The 17,447-nt window shown below is 37.0% G+C and overlaps 3 protein-coding genes and 1 pseudogene across 6 annotated transcripts; 2 read left to right on the top strand and 2 right to left on the bottom strand.

Annotated features, from left to right (window-relative positions):
• Positions 1–1,899: 1,899 nt before the first annotated feature.
• LOC104780839 (UPF0481 protein At3g47200-like) lies at positions 1,900–4,456 on the top strand. The gene is made up of 3 exons (XM_010505382.2): positions 1,900–2,653; positions 2,728–3,257; positions 3,843–4,456. Exons 1-3 carry the CDS (start codon positions 2,013–2,015, stop codon positions 4,265–4,267), a joined length of 1,596 nt encoding a protein of 531 aa, XP_010503684.2. The 5' UTR covers positions 1,900–2,012; the 3' UTR covers positions 4,268–4,456.
• A 74-nt stretch (positions 4,457–4,530) lies between these two features.
• On the top strand, positions 4,531–8,567 carry LOC104780837 (phosphatidylinositol 3,4,5-trisphosphate 3-phosphatase and protein-tyrosine-phosphatase PTEN2B). 2 transcript variants are annotated; one of them, XM_010505376.3, is made up of 13 exons: positions 4,531–4,743; positions 5,122–5,734; positions 6,016–6,117; positions 6,213–6,269; positions 6,440–6,505; positions 6,653–6,829; positions 6,921–7,007; positions 7,089–7,153; positions 7,242–7,318; positions 7,396–7,442; positions 7,548–7,678; positions 7,752–7,821; positions 7,908–8,567. In XM_010505376.3, the coding sequence occupies exons 2-13, from the start codon at positions 5,168–5,170 to the stop codon at positions 8,361–8,363; spliced, it is 1,902 nt and encodes a 633-aa protein (XP_010503678.2). In that variant the 5' UTR covers positions 4,531–4,743; positions 5,122–5,167; the 3' UTR covers positions 8,364–8,567. The 2 variants fall into 2 exon arrangements, with proteins under 2 accessions (XP_010503678.2, XP_010503679.1); XM_010505377.3 differs by having other exon boundaries at positions 4,586–4,743; positions 5,201–5,734.
• Positions 6,668–11,195, bottom strand: LOC104780838 (small RNA degrading nuclease 1). 3 transcript variants are annotated; one of them, XM_010505381.3, is made up of 13 exons: positions 10,885–11,195; positions 10,617–10,796; positions 10,421–10,498; positions 10,258–10,331; positions 10,030–10,173; positions 9,806–9,922; positions 9,649–9,718; positions 9,471–9,571; positions 9,249–9,380; positions 9,052–9,159; positions 8,861–8,962; positions 8,673–8,773; positions 6,668–8,585 (listed from the first exon to the last, which is right to left on the bottom strand). In XM_010505381.3, the coding sequence occupies exons 4-13, from the start codon at positions 10,324–10,326 to the stop codon at positions 8,393–8,395; spliced, it is 1,137 nt and encodes a 378-aa protein (XP_010503683.1). In that variant the 5' UTR covers positions 10,327–10,331; positions 10,421–10,498; positions 10,617–10,796; positions 10,885–11,195; the 3' UTR covers positions 6,668–8,392. The 3 variants fall into 3 exon arrangements, with proteins under 3 accessions (XP_010503683.1, XP_010503681.1, XP_010503682.1); XM_010505379.3 differs by having other exon boundaries at positions 10,258–10,326; positions 10,885–11,194; XM_010505380.3 differs by having other exon boundaries at positions 8,416–8,773; positions 10,258–10,326; positions 10,885–11,189.
• Positions 11,196–11,967: 772 nt separating this feature from the next.
• LOC104783973 (small RNA degrading nuclease 1-like) lies at positions 11,968–14,275 on the bottom strand (annotated as a pseudogene).
• Positions 14,276–17,447: the final 3,172 nt, after the last annotated feature.

Below are 17,447 nucleotides of genomic sequence, written 5' to 3'. Positions count from 1 at the left end.
ACATTAATTAATGACCGTTGTCTATCAACAGTTATTCCAAAGTTTGACTCACTTTCCAAAATTAATAAATCATTTCTTTTTTTTTACCAAAATTTAATGTGACACCTTTTTAATCATCTGTATATACATTTTTTTGAGACATTTATGAAATAAATCCTAGAGTTAGAATTTATTTACAATTATGCCATTAATATTAGTTTTACAATTATTTTTTATTTTAAATAATATCAAATTTGGAATCTAACATAAGAAGATTTTCTCCTATTCAAATTTTCAAAAGTAGACCAACACCCATTAGTATTGAATATTTTATATTTAATTATCCATTCTCTAAAAAACCTATTGATAATAACTTATTTTCATTTGTTTGAAAGCCAAGTGACTAAACTGTTGATAGTAACTTTAATTTTTTTAAAAAAATTGGGGCCTGAACTGACACAAATTGTTAAAAAAAAATTTACTTCTTTACGGAAGTGTTTTTCAGTAGCTAATATATTAATATGTAGATTTTTTGATCCATACTAATAAGAAACAATTGATATAAATCAAACTTTACAAAAAAAACACTCCACCATTTTAATCGACTTGCACAACTATAAATACAAAGTGTTAAATGATATAGAGATAAAACAATCAAAATTACAAAGTCAAATTATAGTATACTCATATAATTATAAAATAGAATATATTATGTAATACTATTATCTGATTATCTCGACATTGTAAATGAAAAAGAAAAATCACAAAAAAATATATTTGTTGACTAAATTAAATTTAATGAATAATAAGGATATTCTAACTTGTATATAATAAACCACTACATGTAGACAATAGAAATTATACACTACAGAATCTATTGATATAAAACTATAGTAGATTAAAAAATACAAAATATATTATATACATATATAGTTAATATAATAAAGAAATTTTATTTTGCATTTCTAAAAAAAATATAGTCCCGCGGTGTACCGCGGGTAAATATCTAGTTTTCTTGCATATTGTCTCCATCGGTCACACCCTATATAAGTTAGGCTAGAAAAAATAAGCAAATACAATGTTTCCGGTACTAATAAAACATCATCCATACGATAAATGGTGAGGTCGTGCCATGTGCCTCACTAGCTGTGTAGTGTACATGTTCCGTTATGCTCTCACCAATTCTTTTTTTCATTTTATATTTTCTCTTAGTCTTAATTTGTGCTTGTGATATAAGAAAAAAAATACCATAATGCACCCAAAACCCCCACAAGATATATCACTAACCATGATGAAATATGAATTTCAAGTTGACACAAAGAGCAAAAGGAAAAAATTGAGAAGAAAGAAAACACTAAAGAAGAGCATTTTTTTTGTTTTGTGCTTTTTTTTTTTTTCTATTTTGAAATACCCAAATTTGACAAGACAAATAATCTTATCTTGTCCAACGACTCTCAGATTCCCCATACGAGCGTCTTTCTAGTATGGTTGGGCAATTATACCTCTTACCCATCTTGGATGCGTTATGGATTCGTACTCAAACCAAAAGGAAAGGGTATGTAAAATTGAATGGTAAATAGCAAAATTCTATTATCTACGGACAATGAAGCCCTTTCGTAGATATCCTTTACTCTTCATATATATTTATATTATTATAGGTTGACAAAAAAACATTTACATTACAAGAATAAAAAAACATTTACAATATTATAGTTACACATAACTTTATATTGATCCAAGTAATTTTTCCTATAGTACATGACCTCCCCAATTTTTAATCCAACACGGTTCCAATTAATTCGTGTACTTTAGTAGCTAAATGGAGTATTTAATTTTTAGTTGTAACTTTATTTTCAAATTTGTAAATGTGTGTGTGTGTGTTATAGAAATATCTAATTATGGTTGTTGTCATTACAGATCAGTTGGGTCCATGAGTACTACAATAAGTAACCAATTATAGCTTCAAATCATTCACATAGAGTTGCTTCTCTCTTCCTCTCTCATTTTCCTGAAAAAGCTTTCAACAAAAGAAAATGGTGGCCGTCTTCTACAAAGACATGTTGAGCTGGTACTTACTCACCCTCAAGATCCGTGAAAAACTCGAAATCCAAAACCAAGAATATGAACCGATAAGTCAAGATCACCTCCACGGTTTACCCGAAATTATAAGATCCGATCAAGGCCTAAACAATCATAACCACGAGCAGACTCAATCTGAGACCGGTAAGATCGATGTGATCAAAGAGAGCCCAAAAGATTCACGAGAGGATTGGGTGATCTCGATTACAGACAAGCTCGAACAAGCACACAGAGACGATGACACGACAATATGGGGAAAGCTCTGTATCTACAGAGTTCCATATTACCTTCAAGAAAACGACAACAAATCCTACTTCCCTCAAACCGTCTCGCTTGGTCCGTACCATCACGGTAAGAAACGTCTCCGGTCTATGGACCGTCACAAATGGCGTGCGGTCAACAGAGTCTTGAAACGTACGAACCAAGGCATTAAAATGTATATCGACGCCATGAGAGAGCTAGAGGAAAAGGCTCGAGCTTGTTACGAAGGTCCCTTAAGTTTAAACAGTAACGAGTTCATCGAAATGCTTGTTCTTGATGGTTGTTTTGTTCTTGAGCTCTTCAGAGGAGCTGTTGAAGGATTCACCGAACTCGGGTAAGCCTCATTTTTCAATCGCTGGTTATTTCCGGTTCTTTCAAATAACTTCTTAACCGCTGATGTTTGTGTAGATATGCACGTAACGATCCAGTTTTTGCGATGAGAGGATCGATGCATTCGATTCAACGTGACATGGTAATGCTAGAAAATCAACTTCCTTTGTTCGTTTTAAACCGGTTATTAGAGTTACAGCTTGGTACACGGAACCAAACCGGTTTAGTGGCACAATTAGCAATTCGGTTCTTTGATCCACTAATGCCAACGGACGAGCCGTTGACTAAAACGGACCAGTCAAAACTCGAGAACTCGTTGGCAAGAGATAAAGCCTTTGACCCATTCGCCGACATGGGCGAGTTGCACTGTTTAGATGTTTTCCGTCGCAGTCTGCTTCGGACTAGTCCTAAACCGGAGCCGAGGCTAACAAGAAAGAGATGGTCTCGGGACACTCGCGTGGCGGACAAGCGCCGTCAACAACTGATACATTGTGTGACGGAGCTAAGGGAGGCCGGTATAAAATTCAGGAGAAGAAAAACAGACCGGTTTTGGGATATTCAGTTCAAAAACGGTTATTTAGAAATACCGAGGCTACTTATCCATGACGGTATGTTCACGTTTTACGCATTTTCTTCTTTTTAATTTCCTGCCCCCATATGCTTTTATACAGTTTTTATTTTCTCATCTGTCACCTTTTTGATTGATCAATCCACATCAAATTGATACTTTTCTCGTTTGTATCGATTGATAAAGAATACATTAGTTAGGGATCATGATGTCATATGCAGCATGTACAATTACCATGCATGTCCCGTTCTTTATGTCATATGCATGAAGATGGATAAAGAATTATACTATTTAGGGATCATGATTTGGTATGCACTATGCATCATAAAATGCTACTTTTGACTTATATTATAATTTTCCGTTCCAAAATTATATTTTCTTCTTTTTCTTTTTCACTTTCATTTATCAAAAAAAAAAAAAAAAATGTGTGTGACATATATTGACCGACTTTATTCGACTTTTCTACTCATGTATCAAGTGACTTAAGTAAGCAAATGTCATACTGATTAATTCAAAATGATCTAAGCAATGGAATAGAGTATCTTCTAGCTGGAATGAAATTTCTATAGAGACAAATACACTTCAACAAAATTTAGTAATTCCTCCTCTATTGTATATTTTGTAGGTACCAAATCTCTTTTTCTGAATCTTATAGCTTTCGAGCAGTGTCATATCGACTCAACCAATGACATAACATCCTACATAATCTTCATGGACAACCTAATAGATTCTCACGAAGATGTTAGCTACTTACACTACTGCGGTATCATCGAACATTGGCTAGGAAGCGATTCCGAAGTCGCGGATTTGTTCAACCGTTTATGTCAAGAAGTTGTATTCGACACAGGAGATAGCTATCTATCTCGGCTATCGATCGAGGTTAACCGTTATTACGATCATAAGTGGAATGCTTGGAGGGCGACTTTGAAACATAAGTACTTCAATAATCCGTGGGCGATTGTTTCTTTCTGTGCTGCAGTTATACTACTAGTCCTCACTTTGTCTCAAAGCTTTTACGCTGCATATGCTTATTATAAGCCACCTTCTTAACGTTATACATTGTTTTGATCATTTCGAAGGATTTTTTGTGTTTATATGTAATACATTTCATTCAAGCTTAAGAAAGAACATTGATGTTGTAACACTTGGGTTTAGCCATGGTAAACCTTTTTGTCATGATAGTAAAGTTTGTGATTACATATTATTATTATTCAATCCATATGTTGTGAACAAAGAAAATAATAATTATGTAATTCAGTTCTCCAGCTTTGTTTAATCTCTTTAAAATTACACAATCCCGTAGAATCTATTTCGGCCCATATAGGCCCAAGCCCAATAAACGAAGGACAAAAAGAATTCTGACCGGCAAGAGCGGGGGAGATGATCGTTGATCTCCGCACGTTCATCGGAAATATTCGTACGGTGCTGCTCCTCTGAATCAACCCCCAAAATCTGCTTCCTCCATTGACTCTCTTCTTCGCTACGCAAGAACTCGAACCTAATCTTTCCCGCATTCTCATTCTCCGGTAAACAATCTCGAGTTTTTCGTGGTTTCGTCTCTTGATCTGCTTTGATAATTTTGACTCGCTGTTTATGAATTTGAGATCTGTTTCTTCGACTCCGTCATTGATTTGGCTTTGAGAGATGTGTGAAAATTAGATAATCGAATTGTAAAGCAATGTGGCACTAGTGTACGGTCTTAGGTTGTTTCATCCTGCGAAGCAATATTTTTCGTAGTGAGTGCTCTTTTCAGATGATTCTAGAAGCGTATTTAGCCGATAGCTTTACCGAATTCAGACGTGTGTGTTGTGGTGTGGTGTACTCACAAACATGGATAATGTGGTGATTTGGAGTAGTGTTTTGATTTCATGAGAAGCTAAGCGTGAACTTTTCTTTGTTTTTAGGTTGTTTGTTTTGCTCGTCAAGTAGGCTAATCGTTGGACTGCTGAAATGGAAACTGATTCTGCTGACTCTTCATCTCAGTCTCCAGGTACAGTATCTGAGAAAGATGTAACCGTTCCTGGTAATTCTGAACCTTCTGAAACTGTTATGGGTGTTGAAGAAGGTCCAGTGAGCTCTGTAGGAGAAGATTCCATTAGTACAGAAGCTTCAGCTGTAAAGGTTGATACTCAAATGCTTTCTAATGGCTCTGAACCTTCGAGTAAAACTGTGGATATAGTTCCATGCCCGCCAGGTTCTTCCCCACGCGAATCACCGTCATCTATATTTTCTTCTTCCGGTCTTTCTTCTTGGGCCAAAAGTTTGAAATTCCCGCAGCAAGATCCACACGCTGCAGATTCTGGGATGTCAGCTTTCACGAGATTCACCTCTGAACTTGGTCTGCATTTGCCAACGAAAGGGTCAGATGAGGTCAGTGATCCTAGATCAACAAACACACAAGTTGGTGGTGCTCTTGAGTCGCTCACGAAGGCCGTGGTAGATTCATCTCGTGGTGCCGTAAAAGCAATGCAGGTGAAAGCACGCCACATTGTCTCTCAGAACAAAAGAAGATACCAGGTATTGTAATTTTTTCTTCCTTGGTATTTTTAGATTCTTGAAACTGTAGTGACACACATTATAGTCACAACAGTTTGTTTCAGTAACACTATCCTTTCATAGGGGCTTGCACAAAATCTTTTCCCAAAAGGCCAATACTAGTTATCATATTTTCTACTCAAGCTTTTCATGCTTTCCATTTTAATTAATGTATGACTAGATTCTAGTATATTTGAGTGCCCAGATCAGTATCACTTACATCACTTGTTTACATGGCATCTGCCATCTGGTCCATTCTCCAGGAGGGAGAATTCGATTTGGATATGACATATATAACTGAGAATATAATCGCAATGGGGTTCCCAGCTGGTGACATAAGCTCTGGTCTTTTTGGATTTTTCGAGGTAAATAGCTTGCCCGTGGTCTGAAATATAAGTTCCCCAGCCAATTCTTTTCTTCTCTCAGACTTGAGTTTCTCATTGACAAATGTCATATCCAGGGACTATATCGTAATCACATGGAAGAGGTGATCAAGTTTTTTGAAACTCATCACAAGGTAACCATTGACACAGACTGGAAGCCTCTTAAACTGTATGAGTTTCTGACGATTCCACCAATTCTTATATGTATCATACCAGTTGGATTTTATTAGGCTGCCTTATAGTGTTACTTGGCTATGTTGGATCATCTCGTTACTGATCTTTAAACCTTGTTCCCAATATGCAGGACAAATATAAGGTCTACAACCTTTGTTCAGAGAGATTGTACGATGCTTCAAGATTTGAGGGGAAGGTATATACAAACTCTATGCACTTGATATCTCAGACCATATATCTTGCAGGCAGTTTCTGTTGTTGTCCTTGTTTTCAAAGCTAGTATTTATAGACATCTTACATCGTTTGCTTAATCACTCCACTTGTCTGTTTTCCTTTTCTTCAGGTTGCATCTTTTCCATTTGATGACCATAACTGCCCTCCTATCCAATTAATACCATCATTTTGTCAAAGTGCATACACATGGTTGAAGGAAGATATCCAAAATGTAGTGGTAGTTCATTGTAAAGCTGGAATGGCAAGAACCGGATTAATGATATGCTGTCTTCTTCTATATCTCAAGGTGAGACTTAATGAAGCGAAGTCTTGGCCGATGAACTCGTTCCTTCTCTGTAAGTCTCCTGTGACTGATCTGATTGGTAACTCCATTGCAGTTCTTTCCTACAGCTGAGGAGGCTATTGATTACTATAACCAAAAGAGATGTCTTGATGGGAAAGCTCTCGTTCTCCCAAGTCAGATTGTAAGTTTTGAGCTCACACCACTCTTTTTAATTATTCGATTCTCCCTCATCCTATTAAACGAGCTTTCGTGTTTCCTTCAGCGATATGTCAAGTACTACGAACGTGTTCAAAATCAATTTGACGGGAAAGTTCCACCCGAACAAAGGTAGGCTTCACACATATCTGACCAGTCAGGTAGATTAATTTGTGGTGATATTCATATATCCCTAACCAGAGAACAAACACTTATGTAGATGCATGCTCAGAGGGTTTCGCCTAATCAACTGCCCTTACTGGATTAGACCTGCCATTACGATCTCTAACCACACTGGTAAAGAGCTAGTGTCTTCTCTTCTTTTGTAAATTTGCATACGTTTGAAAAATGCTCCATTTTCTTTTATTGTACAGATATACTTTTCTCTACTAAGAAACATCAGAAAACCAAGGATTTGGGGGTAGGCATTGTTCACCTTGGTTCTTCTCTCTCTCTCGTCTGACGTTATTTTTTACATAACCACAACTCGTCTTGACATATAAACTTGGGTTTGTGGATTGTATAGCCTGAAGATTTTTGGATAAAGGCACCCAAAAAAGGAGTTGTTGTCTTTGCAATACCTGGTGAAGCTGGTCTAACAGAATTAGCCGGCGACTTCAAAATCCACTTTCACGATAGTGATGGAGATTTCTACTGGTAAACTCTCTCTTCCTTAACACACATCTTCCAAATCGACAACTTCACTAACCTTAACTGTCTCTGAACGTAGTTGGCTAAATACTACACTGACTGATAACAGAACAATGCTGAAAGGTAGCGACTTTGATGGCTTCGACAAGGTAAAAGAGATGTTCATAGCCTTATTGATCTAAAATACGAACCCGGTTGCTTTCCTTTAGACCTGATCCCTTGACGGTTTTTGCAGAGAAAACTACCTGCACCAGGTTTCCATGTCGAGATCGTAATGATAGAATCCGACAATTCTCAACCAACAAAGTCCAAATCTGATTCCACCCAACAACAATCTCAAAGCAGCTCCAGTGCTGATTCCAGCAAACTCGAGTCTAATCAGAACAAAGATGATGATGTATTCTCCGACAGTGATGGGGAAGACAATGGAAACTCGAAACCCATTGAGACTAATTCAACTACCGAGAATACAGCAGGCTCGATGCACACAACTAGTAAACCTCATCAGATCAATGAGCCACCAAAGACAGATGACCCTTCTGCGAACAGAAGTATCACAAGTTCATCATCCTCAGATCTTCATAATCCATTACCGAACCACTCATTAGCAGTTAGTGATATCAAAGCTATTGCTGCAGACGCATCGGTCTTCTCCTTTGGAGATGAAGAAGAAGACTATGAAAGCGATTGAGCTTGAAAAGTCAGGTTTTATCACACTTATCACACACACACACACACACACAAGTACAACAGATTTTGTATTGATTCTGTTTTTATATAGCTTCTCATCACAAAAGAAACAATTGCAAGTTGTAAAACAAAATAACAGAATCTTTTCATTGGTTCCCAATTGCATTTGTGGTTGGCGATAATCTCATTCCTGCATCTTAACTTAGAGCTCCTCTTAGTAGATCTATAAATCAACGTCAAACCTTATCAGAATCCTAGATTATAACAGTAGAACAATACAAAATATTGAAACAGTTAAATCTAGTCCTACGTTGCATCATCATCTTGAACCATTTTACGGACATATAAACTAGCTCTTGAACCCGAACTCCGCTTCAAGACGACCAGTTTCTGTGGCAAACCCAATGAATCCTGAAAAAAAAAAACACCAATGCCAAAAATTATGTCATCTTTTTCAATCAGATAGTTTTGGATCCAAAAGCAGAGATTCTAAAATACCGTCATTTGGGTTCCATCAACGTTTTCAAATGCTTGATCTGCTTCTTCTGAATTATCAAAAACAACAAATGCACAATAGTAACCTCTCTCCGTTTTTGCTGGCTGCCAAACGAGAAATAACAGAGGTCAAAGAAAGGTTTTAACGTTATGAATCCTTAGAGAAAAAAAAGTACATGGTTTGACTTCTCAACCTTAACATCAAGTGTAAACTTTCCAGAAAGAAGTTGGTCCAGCTCTTCAGATGTCACATTGTGAGGGATCTTATGTAGAAAGAGTTTTCTTTTCTCAACCTCCAGCATCTATGGGAAAAAAATTGCAGACATTTGTTTTTGTAATTGTATCTAAGTAATGATAAAACTATAAGTTTAGTAAATCCATCTTTGCTAACCTCTTTAGATGGTTTGATTGTTGTGTCAGCTCTTTTCTCTATTACAGCAAGTGCAAGTTTCATCGCAGCTGTTGCATCGTGTATACAATCATGAGGAACGTCGACCTTTCGGACTTCGTAACCCAAAATAGACTGGAAAATACAAAAAAAAAAGTACTTAAAAAGTGTTATCCTTTTTGGTGATATTCACCTAAAGAGTAGAGAAACACATTATAGACTTACCTTGCAAAGGTTGTTAAGTGAAGGTCTTCTGAGCTTTCGTGCATTGGAATACTTGAATACAAGTGCGGTATCGATTACTTTGGGATGATCTATCTTCAACACTGGGATAAAAAAATACCCATAAGTTTGTAGCTAAAACCCCAATAAATATAAATCTACTGTGAACTTTTTTACTTACCTTGCAAATCTCTGTTCAAACTGTGACCTACCAAAATAGTACCCTCAGAAAGAAGAGGCTGCAAAGTTTCCTGTACATTCTTCACACAGTTAACATAACAACCTATAACGCTATTGCTAGGAAGAAGATAAACCAATAGAAGGCTCTACATTGGTACCTGTATATCTGCCACAGAGAGTGTAGCATTTGCGATATCTTCAGCAGTCACACCTGTTATGTGTGCTCTATAGTCAACAACAGGTTTGTCCGGTTTCACAAATTTGTCAAGAATCACCTAAAGCCATGAACATTTTGATCACTCACTCAAGGGTCAAGAAGACAGGTACATTGCGAAAAAGGCGGTCACTAAAGAAGAATAAAGGTTATCTAAGCTCTATATACCTTTAAATCACGGTCTACAGCGCCAACTCTAACTAAACCCTCAGTCCCATCTTCACAAAGAACCATCTCACAATCAAGAGCTACAATTTGAGTTGATTTCATCACCTTTGACATCTTCAATCCAACATCAGATATAAACCAGTCCTGCTTAGCAATTCATCAAGAAGTCTTAAAGAACCGCAAGTAAAAACATCAAGATCCCGTTGTTAAGGAGAGAGGGAAACAAACCTCGGAGTATGGCTGGAATGAATAGTCTAGAGGGTAACTCAGATGCTCAACGGTCAACCTTACTAGCATCTGTGCTGCCAAAACAACAACATTTTATTAAAGCTCACTTCAAACATATTCCTTATCAAACTCGAACATATCCAGACAAAAATCATTCCCTAACCTGCTCAGGAGTGTCTTTATCTTCAAATTCCTGCTTCATATTTTCAATGAGAAGATGATTGGCGTGACATTTCAGAACCTTACCAGCAAGGCAGCAACAAACAAAAAAAGACAAGACTTTATTAGTAACAGTAAGCATTTGGTGGCCAAAAATTAAAAAAACACAATTGTGTATTTCTTGGGGTTGACACACTTACTTGCAAATCTTGTTTCTTTTTAAAAGTAGTCAGAAACTGGACCAAATCGTCACGGGAACGCCTAGAAGGGTCAATAGGTGATTGAACATTTTTGTCGTAAACACTTAAAAACTCCTTCCAGTTCCCTTTTTCTCCTCGGAAATCTCGACTCTGCAGTAACTTCACCAACTCTTCAAGCACCTAAATCGGAAAAACAAAAATTTTAAACGGAATTTTAAGTGATACAGAGTAAGGTAATTCACGCTAAGGTCAAACAAAAGACACCAACTTCTTTCTCAGCGGTGGCTAGTTGAAGCTCCATAGTAGTACGAGAAACAATGCCGGGGCGGCTCAAACCAACACTGTTTGTGGAAGAAGAAACAGAGAGTGTTTAGGGTTTCTGTTTTTTGATTTTGAGAAAAAAAATCACTACTTTTCTTTTTTGCTTCTCCTTGTATATCCCTTGAATTAATTGGTCAAGTCTCACGTGGGTCTGACCGTCTGAGACCAAACTGGTTATACTCGAACATGGTCGATAGTGACATTTGAGGGGGACTTAATCATGGAGAAGCCACAAAAGTCAAAATTTCCGAGTATGCGTCCTCTGTGGCATCTTTGACTTCCCATATAGTGACTTTTTTATATTAAGATCCATCTTATGTCATCTAATAATTTTATGATTTTTATCTTTTTTTTAGCTTCTTCAGTTTTTTTTTTTTACCAAAACTTTTTTTTGTGTGTGTAACTTTTCCTAGAAAAACATATTTAATTTTCGTTATAATTGTAGAAGATATAACGATGGGCCTCGACACAACCTCAACAAAGGCCCAAATCCAGTCAAGCCCACACGTTCAAATACAATAGAAGAAGACATTGAAGACAACATCTCACCCTGTCGCAGTCATGCCTGCAAGCACGAAGACCGTTCCTACGAAGGTGAAAACGACGTCTCCAGACAAGACCAACTGCTCTAATAAGAACAAAAATGCACCTCTGCAATCTCTGCAAAACACAGAGGATGACTCACCCTAGACAGCTGTATATGATTGTTCTTAAGTAGTGTATATAAGAAACTGTAAACACTCAAAAACATTATTATCGAAAACACAAGTTTACAAGACAAATTCACCTTTGTTCTCTCTGTTCTTTCAATATGAACACAATAAAGCTCATGTAGGTGAGTTTAACTGGAGTATGAGGACACCACTACGATGGAGGGTCCATAGCATAAGGAGTTGTGGACAAGGGGAGAAGATATAGAGAGGACAATTTTTCATCACTTAACAATAGGTTATATCAATTCTTGTTTTATGATTTTTTGTTTTATGAGATTTCATATTGTATCTATATACCAAATCCCCTAGCCCCCCCCCCCCCCCCCCTCCTAAGTTACATCATTCATCTTAATCCATTTTACGAACAAATAAACTAGCTCTTGGACAACAACTCAGCCTCAAGACAATACGTTTCTGTGGCAACCCCGACGAATCCTGATAAGCAAAATATATGTAACAACGCATATAAACTTATTTCATCACTCTCCATCACAAAGTTTTCAGATCCGTTAAGCAGAGATTCTATTTATAAATACCTCGAGTTTGTTTCCAGCAACGTTTTCAAATGCTTTATTTGCCTTTTTTGAGCTATTAAAATTAACAACCGCCCAATAGTAACCTCCAGGTGTTTTTGCTGGCTGCATGCCAATTGAAAAAAAAAAAAAAAATCCGAGGTCAAAGAAAAGTTCTAGATAAAAGTATATATATTGTATAGTTTTGATCTCTCGAGGTACCTTAACATCGATTGTAAACTCTTTGGAAAAAAACTCTACAGAAAGAACTCGTTCCAACAGTTCAGATGGCACATTGTGAGGGATTTTATGCACAAAGAGTCTTGATTTCTTAGCCTCCAAATCCTATAGTTAATTTTTTCAGACATTTGTTAATTGTAGGTAATGATACTAAAACCTATAAGTTTGGTAAGAAGATCCTTTTGTAACCTCTTTAGATTGGGAGATTGTTGTGCCAACTCTTTTCTGTATAAGAGCAAGTGCAAGTTTCATTGTAGTTGCTGCATGCGTCGTGTACGCAATCATGAGAAACACCAGCCTTTTGGACTTCGTAACCCAACATAAACTAGTTAAAACAAAATAGGAAAAAGAAAAAGTATCAAGAATGTTGTATATTTTTTGTGAATCCCTCAAGAATAGTAGAGAAACCCCATTATAAGATTTACCTTGCAAAGGTCATTAAGTGAAGGTCTTCTAAACTTTCGTGCATTCGGATACTTAAAAACAAGTGAAGTATCAATTACTTTTGGATGATATATCTTCCATACTGAAATCAAAACACTCGTCATCAGCTTAGCCAAAAATAAATCTAACAAAATTAACATGGACTCAACTAGAGATTTTTAACTTTTTACTTACCTTTCAAATCATGGTCCAAACTGTGACCTACCAAAATTGTACCCGTAGAAAGAAAGGGCCTCAATATTTCCTGCAAAGTTCACACAATTAACATAACTTGTATATGTGTTTTCTTAAGGACAAAAAAAAAAACTACATGGTTTATATATTACCTGTATATCAACCACAGAGAGAGTAGCTTTTTTAATATCTTCAGCAGTAACTCCTGAGATACTTGTCATATAGTCAAGAACAGGCTTGTCCGGTTTCACAAATTCGTCAAGAATCACCTAAAGCCATGAACATTTGATCACCCGTTAAAAGACGCTCACTAAGAAATACAAATCACCAACTCTAATAATATTACTTTTAAATTTTGGTCTACAGCACCAACTCTACCCAAACCAGAGTCCCATCTTCACAAAGAACCATCTCACAGTCAACAGCTACCATGTGTGTTGAGCTCATCACATTCTTCGACATCTTCATTCCAACATCGGATACAAACCAGTCCTGCTTAAGCAATTCACATGTCTTAATTAACAAGTAAAAAAAAGTACTATACACTAAACAGCAAATGCCATTGTTCAGGATAGGAACAAACCTTAGAGTAAGGCTGGAATGAATAGACCACAGGGTATTCCGGATGCTCAATTGTCAATCGAAGTAGCCTCTGTAACATTTTTGAAACATATTACTACCAAATATCCTCAAAACATGTTTTTTTTTTATATTGAGTTTCCAACACACCTGCTCAGGAGTATCTTTATCCGGAGACTCTTGCTTGAACTTTTCAATCATAAGATGATTGGCGTAACATAGCAGAGCCTAGTAAGAGCAAAAAAAAAAGCGTAGATTAATAAAAAACCAAAAGTCATTAGTCATTAACATCAATCACATTTGTGTTATCTCTTCACTTACCTGTAAATCTTCTTTCTTCTGAAAAGTTGCTAGAAAAGCGACTAAATCATCATCATGGGAATGTCTTGAAGGGTCACTCATGCTTGATCCATACTTTTTGTCGTAAATATCTGAAAAATCCTTCCATACTCCGTTTTCTCTTCGCAGACCTAGATTTTGCACTTCCTTCACCAAATCTTCCAACACCTAAATTTGATAAATTTGACGGAATTAATTTTAAGATACAGAAAAATTCAACCTTAAAAGCTAAGAGCGATTTTATTCACACAAGAAAAATAGCTACTCGGCCTGAGAAGTTAGAGAAACAGATTCAAAAAAAAAAAAAGAGTGACGAACTTCCTACTTTAGGCTCCATGATACTAATAAGCAGGGCCGTTGAAACTGCGAAAAAAAAAATCAGAGCCGGGGAAAGCTTGAGGAAGAAGGAATAGAGTTAGGGTTATAATTTCTTCGCCTTTTGATAAGAGAGATTTTTTTATATGTTTTTCAATATAACTTTAAAAAAAATAGAAAACTGATTTAGGAAACTTTCCTGAATGCTTTTTGACATAACTTTCCTAAATTTGTAGTTAGCAGATGAGGAAGAAGACTATTGACTCTAGTTCTTCTATAGAATCCAATAAAAAAAATTTATAAGAAGCGAGGGGTTATTGGTTTGATATGAATAGAGTTTTAAAGATTTTAAATGTTATGTAATTATTAGATCAAAATTTTATTAAACTCTGTTAAAGTTTAGTGTTATTAATTTGTGATTTGTAAAAAGTCAATTAAAATCTTAACAAATTTTCTTGTCGCTCAGGAATGTTTCATGGGTTAAATACCAATCGACGGTGTCAGGCGGAGTTTTTGGCATTCAAAACAGATATGAGTAAGGCATATGATCGAGTTGAATGAGATTTTATGGAGGCGGTTTTGGTTAAATTAGGTTTTGCCAGAAAATGGATTTTGTGGATAATGTGGTGTGTTTCTTCTGTGTCATATCAAGTTTTATTGAATGGTCAATCCAGGGGTTCTATTCTTCCTCAAAGGGGTTTACATCAAGGAGATCTTCTGTCGCCGTATCTGTTCATTTTATGTACAGAGGTTCTGATAGCAAACATTAAGAAGGCTGAACGGGAAAAGAAACTAACGGGTATCACAATTGCCTGTGATAGTCCTACTATTTCGCACTTGTTATTTGCTGATGATAGTCTGTTTTTTTGCAAAGCAGAGGCATCTGAGTGTAGGAAGGTAATGGAAATAATAGGAGATTATGGTAAAGCCTCAGGACAAGAGGTTAATCTGGAAAAATCTTCTATTATGTTTGGCAAAAAGGTCCCATCCGATCTACGATCTCAATTAAAATCCGTTATAGGTATTTCTAAAGAAGGCGGTATGGGTTCGTATTTGGGTATTCCTGAGAGTCTTCAGGGTTCGAAAACTAAAGTTTTTAGCTATCTTAAGGATCGGTTGGACGACTGAGTAAATGGTTGGTCTGCGAAGCTTTTATCGAAGGGGGGCAAGGAGATTATGATTAAGTCGGTGGCGTTAGCACTTCCTATCCATGTTATGTCGTGTTATAAACTACCGCAGGAACTGACATCCAAATTAACGAGTGCTATTTCTACCTTCTGGTGGAAGTCGAATGATAAGGCTCTTGGTATGCATTGGGTAGCTTTGGATAAAATGTGTCAAGATAAGTGTGAAGGGGGCCTAGGTTTCAGAGCTCTGGATCAATTTAATGATGCTATGATGGCGAAACAGTTCTGGCGTCTTATTCATTATCCGACTTCCTTAATAGCTCGGGTAATGCGAGGCCGATATTTTAGGAATAAACACCCTCTTTTGGCCAAAAAACCATATAACCCTTCCTTTGCTTGGAGGAGTATCTACTCAACTAAGGCACTGGTGGAGCATGGCGCGAGATGGGCGGTAGGCTCTGGCTGTTCTATCTCGGTTTGGCGTGATCCGTGGTTACCAGATATTCGTCCAAGACCAGCTAATGGTCGAGGTCGATTGTTGCTTCCAAGTTTGATGGTTAATCATTTAATTAATCCAACTACGAAGAATTGGCACTTACCTATACTAGAGGAGTTTTTCGATCCGGTGGATATACCGATTATTCGGAGTATTGCGGTTAGTAAATTTTATAAGCCAGACAGCTTAGTATGGCATTTTACTAAGTCAGGGAAGTATTTGGTGAAATCAGGCTATCGGTTAGCACGGGAATTAATTATGGAAGTTGAATACGGACCTACATGTATGGCTCTTCGAGCACAAGCGTGGAAACTTGAGGTTCCCTCCAAGGTTCAACATTTTTTCTGGCAGATCGCTTATGGTACTCTCCCTGTACTGGAACGGCTTGCGCATCGAGGTGTCCGATGTGATACCATGTGTAAACGGTGTGGTCTGGAATCAGAGACCATCAACCACGCTCTTTTTGAGTGTCCGCGTTCGCGGAGTATTTGGGAGCGGTCTCCTTTATCGCTAGATGCAGAAGGCTTTCCATATGCTTCAATCTATGTGAATCTGGATTTTATATATTGGCGGGCGGCATCGCATTCGGGGATTTCTTATATCACTCTTCGTCTTTCCTGGATACTTTGGTCAGTCTGGAAAGATAGGAATAAAAAGGTTTTTCAGGGAATGGAGGCAGAGCCGATAGATATTTTAAATCAGGCGACTAATGAAAAATTATTGTGGGATGATGCCAAATCTTTCACCGGGAGTTATTCAAATCCTCTGGATTCTTTGGTTGTTAGGGAGTCTTCTCCCCGTTCCCAAATTGATGGTTCATGGAAAAGGTCGGATGTTCTCCAGGGTTTGGGGTGGTGGTTTTGCAGTGGTGATGATTTGACGCTTCTCTTGGGAGCCCGGAGTCAGCGACGCGGCCTTACTCCCTTACATGTAGAGCTTCAAGCCCTGACCTGGGCTATGGAGTCTATAATGGCGACAAGAGTGGATTGTCAAGCTTTTGAGACGGATTGGGCAGAGTTACTCGCGATGGTGCAGAAGCCCGATGATTGGCCCGCTTTCTCGATCCTACTGGAGGACTTTTCTATGATCAGATCATCTTTCCCTTCTTCACCCTGGACAGGATCCCTCGTGAGTCTAATGTAAGGGCAGATTGTTTAGCCCGTTCTTCTGGAACTTTAGTTTCTGAAAATTCTTTTGTAAACTCTTTTCCTCCGGTTTGGGCAACCAACCTCGGAGTTCTCTTTTAATTTATTAATGTTGGGTTAAAAAAATAAAAAATCTTAACAAATTTGGATCATTGGATTCAGACTTTAATTTTATTAAGTCATTAAAAGTTTTGTGTTATTCAATTAAAACAATATAATCTAAAATTGTTAATGAGTTCAATTATTATGTTATTGGTTCATGATGGTCACTTTCTTTAGAAAATAAAGTCATGGAAAATATCATAAAAATACATGGATTGTTTGGAAAACTTTACAAGATTTTGGAAAACTAATCAACAAAACTCTCTTACAGTCTTTAGCAATCTTTCACTTGTTCACTTTTAATGATTTTGGTTGAACTCTTCA

The sequence above is a fragment of the Camelina sativa genome, chromosome 4, assembly GCF_030686135.1.
Source record: "Camelina sativa cultivar CO46 ecotype springtype chromosome 4, ASM3068613v1".
In the NCBI taxonomy this organism is placed as follows: Eukaryota; Viridiplantae; Streptophyta; class Magnoliopsida; order Brassicales; family Brassicaceae; genus Camelina; species Camelina sativa.
Note: the sequence above shows the minus strand (reverse complement) of the source record. Positions and strands in the feature narration are given on the sequence as shown.